This window comes from Coregonus clupeaformis, chromosome 12 (assembly GCF_020615455.1).
Source record: "Coregonus clupeaformis isolate EN_2021a chromosome 12, ASM2061545v1, whole genome shotgun sequence".
Taxonomy (NCBI): domain Eukaryota; kingdom Metazoa; phylum Chordata; class Actinopteri; order Salmoniformes; family Salmonidae; genus Coregonus; species Coregonus clupeaformis.
This window is the reverse complement of record NC_059203.1, coordinates 35876472-35890609: the sequence shown is the minus strand read 5'-3', so window position 1 is coordinate 35890609 and position 14138 is coordinate 35876472. Positions and strand designations below refer to the sequence as shown.

General features: G+C 42.6%; 1 protein-coding gene across 3 annotated transcripts in view; it reads left to right on the top strand.

Moving 5' to 3' along the window:
• Window positions 1–14138, top strand: part of LOC121577572 (la-related protein 4-like) — a 39026-nt gene that overhangs the window by 12468 nt on the left and 12420 nt on the right. For 2 of the 3 annotated variants that reach the window (XM_041891294.1, XM_041891295.1), the window contains 6 exons: window positions 1980–2106; window positions 2479–2640; window positions 5232–5307; window positions 9498–9634; window positions 11972–12075; window positions 12434–12544. In XM_041891294.1, the coding sequence (XP_041747228.1) occupies window positions 1980–2106; window positions 2479–2640; window positions 5232–5307; window positions 9498–9634; window positions 11972–12075; window positions 12434–12544 (717 nt within the window). Of the gene's footprint in view, window positions 1–353; window positions 510–1979; window positions 2107–2478; window positions 2641–5231; window positions 5308–9497; window positions 9635–11971; window positions 12076–12433; window positions 12545–14138 lie in introns of those variants that run through there. The other variant, XM_041891296.1, reaches the window with a different exon arrangement.

The following is a 14138-nucleotide window of genomic DNA, read 5'->3' as shown; positions in this document are numbered from 1 at the left end:
GCATGATCTGCAATAATTTCTATTTTATGTTCTTCGGTTTACAAGTGTGCAGCGTATACATGATGCTGGAGCGGCCTGTATGTCTGTCGCCATGTGCTCTCTTTTGTCGTACTATCCGCAGAGGGTTGGCTTCGGTACCGGAAGAGTTGAACGAGTATTTTGATTGACACGACGCTTCGACCAATTGCGAGACTGTCTTTGACGTAGGTTCGGTGGGGACAAATGAGAGGCGATGCACAGAAGTGTGTCGGTACATGTGACGACTTGGGAGAGGCGGAGTCTAATGGAGTACGATAACCAATGAACAATCAGTTGAGGCCTCATGAAAGCTCCTTCACTGTAGCATGCTGTCCTCTTGTGAATTGTACGGTGTTATCGAGTTCCACCCATTGTACATTTCTCTCATTAAAAGTGAGCAAAATCGTGGATTAGCTGGCTACATCCATTGAATCAGGTAGTTAGCGAGTCAGTACAACATTGGGAGGAAGACAATGCTGTTATTTGTTGAGGTATGTTTTGGTCTGTACTATTAGCTATCCATTCTAGTCTAAAGTTCGGTTTATGGACGACATTTTATGGCGCTTTAGGAAGCCACCGGGACCGTTGCATGCCTGTCAATAATAGCGTTGTAATAATAACGTTAATCAATAGTTGCAATCGGGGAAAATGCTTTCCATCATTGGTGAGCATGCAAAGCAAAAAAAACTTTAATAAATTGAGCTGTAGCTAGTAGGCTACATGTCCCATTTGTTTTCACAATCTAGTGTACCTAAAGGGCAAGAACGTGTATGTAGTTCTGGCTGGCGGGACATGTGATATAACGCCTCCTTAAATTTACATATCAGCAGTCACCGATATGCTAATGTTTTACAATGGTTTTCTCTTAACCTATTTACAACACGTTTGTACCATGTAAATGAACAAACATAGTTGTCAGTTTGAACTTTTCCTATTGTATGTAATTAGGTGGGGAGTTTAGCCAGACATTTTTAGATGCCCAGGTCTCCAGTCCGTTCAGTCAGTGTAGTCACCACTGAGTAGCTGACGCTACCTAATCTGATTAGTCGTTAGAAAGGTTTGACTATTTTAAACATGAATTCGTTGCATATGGCGGGTTGAAGCTACAGTATGTACAAGCATCACAATGTACTCCTTCAAGTCCATTAATTAGCTGGAAAATGGTTGGAATACATTTGTTTACCACGATAGTGTTTTGGGGGAGTTAATGTAATATTTAGCCGATTAGTCTTTCACAAATGACACTAATTTTTTACATTTTAGTCATTTTAGCAGATGCTCTTATCCAGAGCGACTTACAGTTAGTGAGTGCATACTTTTTTTTACCTCCCATACTGGCCCCCCGTTGGAATCGAACCCACAACCCTGGCGTTGCAAGCGCCATGCTCTACCAACTGAGCTACACGTGGCCCACATCTTTGTCATGCACTTCATTTAATTCCACTATGGCGCAATTTGAATTAGAGGTGAATGTTGTAATGTGCAAATATTTGATATGTGCTTTCTTGTGCTTTGCACTGGTCTTGTGTGTGTGTGTGTGTGTGTGTGTGAGACTTGCAATTCAAGGTGAAAGGTGTAATTTGAAGCTCAGCAAATTTGCACTAGTCTAGAATTAAACGTCAGCATGCGTTCTTGCATTCATGGCTGATTCATTGAGGGGTTTCCATTTCAAGCATGGCTGTTAATAAATAATGATAATCTGATGGAGGGCATTGACAATTAAGCCTGTTAAGCAGCATTCATAACATATCGCTCTCCAAATAGACTTGGTCAGCCTAGGGTTGATTTTATGAATGTATTTACATTTTAGTCATTTAGCAGACGCTCTTATCCAGTATTTGACAGCATTGGTTTTGAAAATGCAGCAACATTGAAATCTGAATCCATGTTCTCTAAATAAGCATTTGACTTTGACAGAAACCTACAGTAGCCTAAAGATGTTTCTGTATTTTATCACACAGGTCACCACAAAGGGAGCAGGGCTGAACCCCAACGCCAAAGTCTGGCAGGAGATCCCTGCGCCCCAGAGCCAAGTCACGGAGGGCACCCACTGGCTAGAGACTACCCCCGCTTCCGATGTCCCTGAGGGTGAGGGCCAATCCCAATGCACCGCTGGAGGTTTTACATCACTACATGCACACACAGGCCTTAATAGATCTTCTTCACAGACCTAGATAGGATTTTTGCTTTGAGTTTTAAATGGCATTGACACACATTTTCTTAAATTCTACATGTGGTTTAGGGCACTTGATTAGCTGAGTTCAGAGGGCACAATGGACCTTTTTTAGAAGGACTGTTAATCCAGGCCTGAGATCATCCTAACCCTGATCTGTGGAGGCACCGAAAACAAGCACTGTTATGAGTCTGTGGATTACATAGCCTCCCAGGTTCAACCTTGACAGTGGCTCTTTTCCCAGTCAGACTCTTATCTACCACATGACTCTCCCATCTTCCTCCCAGGTTACTCAGAGGCTCCCCCTACTCGGGGTAAGGTGTACGGCACGGGGTACTCAGACCCCTCCTCGGACAGCAGTGCCCGTTTACCCACAGAGGGTGTACTGATCGGCATGGACCCCCCTGAACTGGGGTACCCCCTCTATGACTCTGTGACTGAGTCAGCAGGTCAGTAGCAGTCCTCTGGTCAGCTCCCTCTGGGTCAGATGCTTTTGAGATGACATGTTCTGATCTGGCGTTGGAGGGAATTGGATACATGTACTGTTTTATTATTTTTTTATTGATCAAACTGGGTCTTAGGTGGAGGGCGTGGTCATGAGCGTGGCCTTCCTGTTGGCCGCAGTGGCAAATATTTGTTTTTTTAAAGCTAATTTCCTGCAATTCTATACATTTTGCCATGTCTGGAGATAAAATGTTGCAGTTTAAAATCAAATTTCCTACAATTCTACACATTTTGCCATGGCTTATGCTATCTGAGTGATTCAAACATTATAACAAAATCAATGGTGGCCCCATGCCATGACAAAAATACTCCTGAATGCATAATTTTTTACATTTTAGATTCTCCCTGACTGTCTAGCTTTTATTTTGGAGATTGTTAGTTGTCAAAGATGATCTTATTTAAAAACAATATATAGGTCCATTATCTTTTCTTCAACAGAAAGTTTTTCCATACCGAAAATTCACACACAAAAAATGTGTATGTACACATTCACATAGACACACACTCAAGTATGTGGACACCCCTTCCAATTAGTGGATTCGGCTATTTCAGCCACGCGTTGCCAACAGGTGTATTAAATCAAGCACACAGCCATGCAATCTCCATAGACAAACATTGGCAGTAGAATGGCCTTACTGAAGAGCTCCGTTAGACTTCCAACGTGGCACCGTCATAGAATGCCACCTTTCCAACAACTCAGTTCATAAAATGTCTGCCCTGCTAGAGCTGCCCCGGTCAACTGTAAGTGCTGTTATTGTGAAGTGAAAACGTCTAGGAGCAACAACAGCTCAGCCGCGAAGTGGTAGGCAACACAAGCTCATAGAACGGGACCGCTGAAGTGCATAGTGCGTAAAAAGTCTGTCCTCGGTTGCAACGCTCACTATCGAGTTCCAAACTGACTCAGGAAGCAACGTCAGCACAAGAATGGCGGCAGGTAGCTTAGTGGGTAAGAGCGTTGTGCCAGTAACTGAAAGGTCGCTGGTTCTAATCCATGAGCCGGCTAGGTGAAAAATCTGTGGATGTGCCCTTAAGCAAGGCACTTAACCCTAATTTCTCCTGTAAGTCGCTCTGGATAAGAGCGTCTGCTTAATGACAAAAAAAAAAAAGAACTGTTAGTCGGGAAATGGGTTCCATGACCGAGCAGCCGCACACAAGCTGAAGATCACCATTCGCAATGCCAATCGTCGGCTGGAGTGGTGTAAAGCTCGCCGCCATTGGACTCTGGAGCAGTGGAAACGCGTTCTCTGGAGTGATTAATCACGCTTCACCATTTGGCAATTCGACGGACAAATCTGGGTTTGAGGATGCTATGTGCCATAGTGCATAGTGCAAGCTGTAAAGTTTGGTGGAGGAGGAATAATGGTTTGGGGCTGTTTCATGGTTCAGGCTAAGCCACTTAGTTCCAGTGAAGGGAAATCTTAATGCTACAGCATATAATGACATTCTAGACGATTCTGTGCTTCCAACTTTGTGGCAACAGTTTGGGGGAAGGCCCTTTCCTGTTTCAGCATGACAATGCCCCTCGTGCACAAAGCAAGGTCCATACAGAAATGGTTTGGCCTTCACAGAGTCCAGATCTCAACCCCATCGAACACCTTTGGGATGAATTGGAACTCTGACTGCGAGCCAGGCCTAATCGCCCAACATCAGTGCCTGACCTCACTAATGCTCTTGTGGCTGAATGGAAGCAAGTCCCCGCAGCAATGTTCCTACATCTAGTGGAAGGCCTTCCCAGAAGAATGGAGGCTGTTATGGCAGCAAAGGGGAGACCAACTCCATATTAATGGCCATGATTTTGGAATGAGATGTTCGACGAGCAGCTGTCCACATACTTTTGGTCATGTAGTGTGTGAGAGAGCGAGAATTTTGTACTTACGCAGCCTGAAAAAACACTTAGTCTGCCCGCCCAGTACTTCTCTATGCAGAAAAAACACTGCGTGGATATAGTACCTTTACTTTATTACCATAAGTATTTATATAGTCCTGCTACCAGTCACTTTTCAGCAGTGTTTACATGTATATCCGCTATCACACCTACACTGACACTCTTGCACCCACACACCCACCACTTATGCTGCTGCCATACTGTTTACCATTATTATTTTTTATCCTGCTACCAGTCACTTTCTCCTAATCCCTGCCTACATGTACATATCTACCTCAAATACTCCAGTATCCCTGCACATTGTACATTTGGTACTGGCACTGACCCTGTATAGAGATTCCTCTCTTTAATTGTATTGTTAGGTATATTATTTTGATATTGAATACTGCACTGTTGGGTAGGGCTTGCAAGTGAAGCATTTCACTGTACCTGTGCATGTGACAAATAAAACTTAAAATTAAACTATTGTTTTTGCCTTTCACTAAGTATTGTCATTTAGTGTTGCCTGAATTAATGTAATAATGATTACCAATGGTAACGATCAGCGATGTATGGCTTTGGTAACATTTGTTATGCACAAGGGCTAAAACGTAGCTTCGCAGCCTATAGCCAAACATTAATTTTGAATCAAAATTGTGTATGTTTGTGCAGTGGAGGAACAGCAGCCCCTCTCTGAAGAGAGCCTGAGAGAGTCTCTGAAGAAACAGCTGGAGTTCTGCTTCTCAAGGTGAGTAGTGAACTGCTTTTGAAGAGCCTATTTTAGATGGTTGTTATAACTTAAATACAGTCGGAATTTCAATGTCTCTCACTGACCTAAGCAATTCTAGATGGTGTGTGATAGTTTAGGTAATGAATCAAGCAGACCTTGGATTTGAACAAAAGCTGTAACCCCGGTGATGATCAGTATCGCGCTTGGAAGGACCCAGGAGCACTGTGACTGTGGAGGTTTCTCCTCTTCATCTCTCTAAATTGCTTCACCCGCCTCTAACTTTCCTACTCCCTCTACACCGCTTCCTCCTCTCCCTCTTTCCCCTCTCTTCGTCAGCGCAGTGTGACTGACCTAATGACCGTGAGATTGAGATCTGAGGGGAACAAGGGAAAAAAACATGGGGACATGAATGTATACTTTTGACCCCCCACCCCACACCTCTTTTCGGTCTTATGTTCCAAAATGTGAAATGTTTATTTTATTTTTTACATTGGATAAAAGTACAATCGGACCTTCAAAGTTGTATGTCATACACTATAGTTGGAGAAAACAACATGGGGAAGTAATGCTGCTTAAGAAGTTGCTAAACGTATAATCCCATTTAGGAGAAAAAGGTCACAACTGACTGGCTCAAACGCATTAAGAAGGAAAGAAATTCCACAAATTAACTTTTAACAAGGCACACCTGTTAATTGAAATGCATTCCAGGTGACTACCCATAAAGCTGGAGCATGCCAAGAGTGTGCAAAGCTGTCATCAAGGCAAAGGGTGGCTGTTTGAAGAATATAAAATATATTTTGATTTGTTTAACACTTTTTTGGTTACTACATTATTCCATATGTGTTATTTCATAGTGTTGATGTCTTCACTATTATTCTACAATGTAGAAAGTAGTAAAAATAAAGAAAAACCCTTGAATGACTAGGTGTTCTAAAACGTTTGACCGGTAGTGTATATCATGAGAGCCTTTGTGTGACTTTGGTTCAGGTCATGTTATGATATGAACAAAGGAATCTAGCCTAAGGGCATATTTCTATCCTGCCCCTTTGGAGCAGGACATGTAATGTCCATGGCCTTTTCATCGCAAAAGTCCTGCTCTTCTCAAAAATGTGTTTGATATGATACTTGCATTTTATTTTTTAAACCTTTATTTAAGTAGGCAAGTCAGTTAAGAACAAATTCTTATTTACAATGACGGCCTACAACGGCCAAACCCGGACGACGCTGGGCCAATTGTGCGCCGCCCTATGGGACTCCCAATCACGGCCGGTTGTGATACAGCCTGGAATCGAACCGGGGGGGTCTTTAGTGACGCCTCAAGCACTGAGATGCAGTGCCTTAGACCGCTGCGCCACTCGGCAGCATCTCCCACTCCCATATCTCTGGGAGTAAGGACGTCAGCGTGGCACAGCAGCTGAAACCTGGTTCCATCTGAGTGAAAGCTCCTTGGCCACAACACCAGACTCCAGACAATTTAAGCTGTAATGGAGGAAAGCAGACATAAATAGACAAGACATTAAAACTTGCATACCAGCAATAACCTTAATTGACCCCCAAGTTCAAGCAATAAGCTCATAAAGTACAAAGACAAAATACCTGAAGTGCTGCTTGTTCACCCTTTATCATCTCATTGTACTGGTGGTGGAGAGCAGTTTCTTCTTATGCTGAAAGACACATTCCAGAAACATGGGTTAAAACATTAATTAATTAATGTCCTATAGCTTGTTATTGCCTGTTGACATCTACAGCTGTACTAAAATGCCCTGTACACACTCAACCTGCTTCCAGCCAAACAATTGGCTGCCTACAATGACGGCCTACACCGTCTGCAATGGCAATGCAGACACTACACGATAACTAGCTAGCTAGTTTTAGCCAACATCTAACTTAATAATTAGCTGCTGGCTAAGTTACGTGTAAATGGTATTCATCTAGCTAGCCAGCTAGTTGAACATGCAAAAAAATAACTTCAAAATCTATAATCCAATGTAGATGGCTAGCTATTTCATCGTGACTAGCTAGCTAGCCAAATCAGCATGCATCCCTATCATTGGGTTTGATTAAATTGCTAATCGACTATCATTCGCACCACGATGGCTATTTTCGGTAGCTAGTTAAACATGATAAATACAGTGCATTCGGAAAGTATTCAGACCCCTTCACATTTGTTACGTTACAGCCTTATTCTAAAATTGATTAAATAAATATAAAAATCCTCATCAATATGCACACAATACCCCATAATGACAAAGTAAAAACAGGTTTTTAGAAATGTTTGCAAATAAATAAATTAATAACATATCCGTAGAACTCCGAGACAGGATTGTGTCGAGGCACAGATCAGGGGAAGGGTACCAAACAATGTCTGCAGCATTGAAGGTCCCCAAGAACACAGTGGCCTCCATCATTCTTAAATGGAAGAAGTTTGGAACCACCAATACTCTTCCTAGAGCTGGCCGCCCCCGGCCAAACTGAGCAATCGGGGAAGAAGTGCCTTGGTCAGGGAGGTGATCAAGAACCCGATGGTACTCTGACAGAGCTCTAGAGTTCCTCTGTGGAGATGGAAGAACCTTCTAGAAGGACAACCATCTCTGCAGAACTCCACCAATCAGGCCTTTATGGTAGTGGCCAGACGGAAGCCACTCCTCAGTAAAGGGCACATGACAGCCCGCTTGGAGTTTGCCAAAAGGCACCTAAGGGACTCTCAGACCATGAGAAACAAGATTCTCTGGTCTGATGAAACCAAGAGTGAACTCTTTGGCCTGAATGCCAAGCGTCACATCTGGAGGAAACCTGGCACCATCCCTACGATGAAGCATGGTGGTGGCAGCATCATGATGTGGTGATAGTTTTCTGCAGCATGGAGACTAGTCAGGATCGAGGGGAAAGATGAATGGAGCAAAGTACAGACAGATCCTTGATGAAAACCTGCTCCAGAGCGCTCAGGACCTCAGACTAGGGTGAAGCTTCAACTTCCAACAGGACAACAACCTTAAGCACACAGCCAAGACTACGCGGGAGTCTCTGAATGTCCTTGAGTGGCTCAGCCAGAGACCGGACTTGAACCCGATCAAACATCTCTGGAGAAACCTGAAAATAGCTGTGTGGCAATGCTCCCCATCCAACCTGACAGAGTTCGAGAGGATCTGCAGAGAAGAATGGGAGACACTCCCAAAATGCAGGTGTGCCAAGCTTGTAGCGTCATACCCAAGAAGACTCAATAATGTAATCGTTGCCAAAGGTGCTTCAACAAAGTACTGAGTAAAGGGTCTGAATACTTATTTAAATGTGATTATTTTTTATTATAAATTAGCAACAATTTCTAAAAACGTGTTTTTTCTTTTTGATTATGGGGTATTGTTTAGATTGATGAGGGGGGAAAAACAATTTAATCCATTTTAAAATAAGGCTGTATTATAACAGTGGTAAAGGTCAGGTTGTCTGAATACTTTCCGAATGCACTGTATGACGAAGATTAGCATCATGCATGGCTTAGCACATCAGCAATCAACATTAACAGCAGATATCTGGCTATAACGTTACTTGTATGCAACTGTCTAACTAGCTAACAATAGCTAGCAATGAGCAATGAATACAACCTTTTGATACAGTTGAACCAATATTGTATGCACATGTAGCTAGCTTGCCATTTTAACTGTAGACTCTTACCTGTGTATGGATTATGATGATTCAAGGCAGACGAACATTTTCAAAATAATCCTTCCCACTCGGCTTCAACCACACCGCTTTTGCCACAGAAGACAGAGCTGTGTCGATACCTGCAGCTCTATTCAGGACAACACTTTTATTGAAATCTGTAGCTACACTTTGATGAAAATATGAGTAAATCCAATGATCTTTGGCTCTTTCAAATATCTGTGGTAGCAGAGCGCAGGACCTGCCATTTGACAGAAGCCTTGAGTGACAGAACACTCTTTCTCGTGAAGGTCCCAGCCCCATTATTATCTCAACCAATCATGGCTAGGCAAGATTCTGTATTTTCTCTGTGGCTAAACAGCTTTGTGATTCAAATTGTATTTATATTTACAGATTACATGAGTTTTCACTTTCAAATGCCTCTCCTGTGGAGTAGGAAAATGTGTCTTACACCCAGCTTCAAGAATCAGGGCACAAATGTGTCTTAGCTCCCCCATAGCATGTAACAGACATGGCTTGTTGGTTTCTCATGCCCTGTTGTCTGTCTTCAGAGAGAATCTGTCCAAGGATCTGTACCTGATGTCCCAGATGGACAGTGATCAGTTTATCCCCATCTGGACCATCGCCAGCATGGAGGGCATCAAGTTCCTCACCACCGACATGGACCTCATCCTGGAGGTGCTACGAGGTATGAACACAAACCCACCTCACCTTTGACCCTGTAGGAAATAGCCTCCCTGGACAGGCTTATACTTTAGGCTGCTACAAGATTGGTCAGAAACAAGCTCAGGTTGAAGGATTTCTACCCAAGCTAAAAACACTTAGCACACAAGCTGTAGCCTCATACCAGACGTGTTGACACATGGCTGGGAACGAGATTACAGTGGTGGAAGTAACGATGTGGTGGCTGGGACGGCACCAGTAGATTAATTAGTAATGGTATAGAGAGGGATTGTGGTAGTCAAACTTGAAACAATGTACTTACAGTGCCTTCAAAAAGTATTCATACTCCTTGACATATTCCATATTTTTTTACAGCCTGAATTCAAAATGGATTAAATAGATTTCTCACCCAACTACACAATACCCCATAATGACAAAGTGAAAACACGTTTTTAGAATATTCTTTACGCTTATTGAAAATGAAATATTTAATTTACATAAGTATTTAATCTCCCGAGTGGCGCAGTGGTCTAAGGCACTGCATCGCAGTGCTAACTGTGCCACTAGAGATCCTGGTTCGTATCCAGGCTCTGTCGTAGCTGGCCGCGACCGGGAGACTCATGGGCGGCGCACAATTGGCCCAGCGTCGTCCAGGGTATGGGGAGGGAATGGCCGGCAGGGATGTAGCTCAGTTGATAGAGCATGGCGTTTGCAACGCCAGGGTTGTGGGTTCGATTCCCACGGGGGGCCAGTATAAAAAAAAATATGTATTCACTAACTGTAAGTCGCTCTGGATAAGAGCGTCTGCTAAATGACTAAAATGTAAAATGTAAATGTAAATATTTACACCCAGAGTCAACATGTTAGAATCACCTTCGGCAGTGATTACAGCTGTGATTCTTTCTGGGTAAGTCTCTAAGAGTTTTGCACACCTGGATTGTACAATATTTGCACATTATTCTTTTAAAAATTATTCAAGCTCTGTCAAGTTGGTTGTTGATCATTGCGGGACAGCCATTTTGAAGTCTTGCCATAGGTTTTCAGTTGATTTAAGTCAAAACTGTAACTAGGCTACTCACGAACATTAAATGTCGTCTTGGTAAGCAACTCGATTGTATATTTAGCTTTGTTTTAAGTTATTGTCCTGCTGAAAGGTGAATTTGTCTTCCAGTGTGTGTTGGAAAGCAGACTGAACCAGGTTTTCCTTTAAGATTTTGTCTAGCACTATTCCGTTTTTATTATCCGCCAAAAAAAACAACTCCCTAGTCCTTGCCAATGACAAGCATACCCATAACATGATAAAGCCGCCGCCATGCTTGAAAATATGAAGAGTGGTACTCAGTGATGCATTTGATTTGCCCAAACATAACGCTTTGTATTTCAGGACAAAGTTAATTTCAATGCCACATTTTTTTTGCAGTTTTACTTTTAGTCCCTTATTGCAAACAGGATTCATGTTTTGGAATATTTTTATTGTGTACAGGCTTCCTCCTTTTCACTCTGTCATTAGGTTAGTATTGTGGAGTAACTAGAATGTTGTTGATCCATCCTCAGTTTTCTCCTATCACAGCCATTAAACTCAGTAACTGTTTTAAATTCACCATTGGCCTCATGGTGTACTTGCCTGTGTCTTTTGTAGTGACTGGGTGTATTGATACGCCATCCAAGGTATAATTAATAACTTTACCATGTTCAAAGGGATATTCAGTCTTTTTTTTTTTTTTTTTTTTTTTTTACCCATCTACCAATAGGTGCCATTTTGTGAGGCATTGGAAAACCTCCCTGGTCTTTGTGGTTGAATCTGTGCTTGAAATTCACTGCTCGACTGAGGGACCTTGCATGTGTGGGGTACAGAGATGAGGTAGTCATTAAAAAAATGAAACTTAAATGTGACTTGTTAAGCAAATTTTTACTCCTGAAATTGCCGTTTCAGCATTTCAGTTTTTTATGAACATTTCTAGAAATATAATTCCACTTTGACATTATGGGGTTGTGTGTGTGTGTGTGTGTGTGTAGGCCAGTGACACAAAATCTTAATTTAATCCATTTTAAATTCAGGCTGTAACACAACAAAATGTGGAAAAAGTCAATGGGGTGTGAATACTTTTCTGAAGGCACTATATCATCGTAGTAATGGAAGCAGCATTAAGTAGGTGAACATGATCCATTTTAAAGTTTTAAAAGTTGAGTGGGGGTATTTCAAGCACTTTGGGGTAGGTATGCCATGAAACTGGCTTCGGGAGCAAACTCACTCAAATGAGAGCAAGTAATCCTCACTTGGTCATTAATTGAAAAGGTGCTAGTAAATTTGATATAATGTTGATATATTTTTGGGTGTGTGTGTGTGTGTGTGTGGTTTCAGCTTCACCCATGGTACAAGTTGACGAGATGGGGGAAAAGGTTCGGCCCAATCACAAGCGCTGCATCATCATTCTGAGGGAGGTGCCAGAGACCACACCTGTAGAGGTGACAAAATGTAGAATTAGCTCTTTTTTTTTCTGGTTTACCTTCTGTGTAGCCGACTGTCTGCTAAACTTGGTAGGGACCCCAAGGTGTGCACGTTTTGTTTTTTTGCCCTAGTACTACACAGCTGATTCAAATAATCAAAGCTAGATGATTACTTGGTTATTTGAATCAGCTGTGTAGTGCTAGGCCAACAACCAAAATGTGCACCCCTTGGGGTCCCGAGGACCGAGTTTGGGAAACGCTGGTGTAGCCATTTGCTCATTACATGTGACGAATATGGTTATTTTGTGGTAGAACGCTATAAGAAAGGTTCTAACACCCTCATCTTCTGTCTATTCCTTATTTCATTTGCCCTCAGGAAGTGGAGGCCCTCTTTAAGAATGAAAACTGTCCCAAAGTGATAAGTGTTGAATTTGTGGCCAACAACAACTGGTACATCACATTCCAGTCGGACACCGATGCACAGCAGGTAGCATTGCACATTCAACACTCTCTGTAGTCAGTCAGTGAAAAATAACTTGCAAATTCAAGGTCCTCATTCAAAGTTCACAGCACATGTTCTTTGCTGATTGTGTCTACTGTACAGATGTAATTTCCTATTTGTTAGGCCAATCATCCCAACACAGTTCTGTTGATTGATCTACAGTGGGGGAAAAAAGTATTTAGTCAGCCACCAATTGTGCAAGTTCTCCCACTTAAAAAGATGAGAGAGGTACACGTCAACTATGACAGACAAAATGAGAAGAAAAAAATCCAGAAAATCACATTGTAGGAATTTTAATGAATTTCTTTGCAAATTATGGTGGAAAATAAGTATTTGGTCAATAACAAAAGTTTCTCTACTTTGTTATATGCCCTTTGTTGGCAATGACACAGGTCAAATGTTTTATGTAAGTCTTCACAAGGTTTTCACACACTGTTGCTGGTATTTTGGCCCATTTCTCCATGCAGATCTCCTCTAGAGCAGTGATGTTTTGGGGCTGTCGCTGGGCAACATGGACTTTCAACTCCCTCCAAAGATTTTCTATGGGGTTGAGATCTGGAGACTGGCTAGGCCACTCCAGGACCTTGAAATGCTTCTTACGAAGCCACTCCTTCATTGCCCGAGCGGTGTGTTTGGGATCATTGTCATGCTGAAAGACCCAGCCACGTTTCATCTTCAATGCCCTTGCTGATGGAAGGAGGTTTTCACTCAAAATCTCACAATACATGGCCCCATTCATTCTTTCCTTTACACGGCTCAGTCGTCCTGGTCCCTTTGCAGAAAAACAGCCCCAAAGCATGATGTTTCCACCCCCATGCTTCACAGTAGGTATGGTGTTCTTTGGATGCAACTCAGTATTCTTTGTCCTCCAAACACGACGAGTTGAGTTTTTACCAAAAAGTTATATTTTGGTTTCATCTGACCATATGACATTCTCCCAATCCTCTTCTGGATCATCCAAATGCACTCTAGCAAACTTCAGACGGGCCTGGACATGTACTGGCTTAAGCAGGGGGACACGTCTGGCACTGCAGGATTTGAGTCCCTGGCGGCGTAGTGTGTTACTGATGGTAGGCTTTGTTACTTTGGTCCCAGTTCTCTGCAGGTCATTCACTAGGTCCCCCCCGTGTGGTTCTGGGATTTTTGCTCACCGTTCTTGTGATCATTTTGACCCCACGGGGTGAGATCTTGCGTGGAGCCCCAGATCGAGGGAGATTATCAGTGGTCTTGTATGTCTTCCATTTCCTAATAATTGCTCCCACAGTTGATTTCTTCAAACCAAGCTGCTTACCTATTGCAGATTCAGTCTTCCCAGCCTGGTGCAGGTCTACAATTTTGTTTCTGGTGTCCTTTGACAGCTCTTTGGTCTTGGCCATAGTGGAGTTTGGAGTGTGACTGTTTGAGGTTGTGGACAGGTGTCTTTTATACTGATAACAAGTTCAAACAGGTGCCATTAATACAGGGAACGAGTGAAGGACAGAGGAGGCTCTTAAAGAAGAAGTTACAGGTCTGTGAGAGCCAGAAATCTTGCTTGTTTGTAGGTGACCAAATACTTATTTTCCACAATTTGCAAATAAAT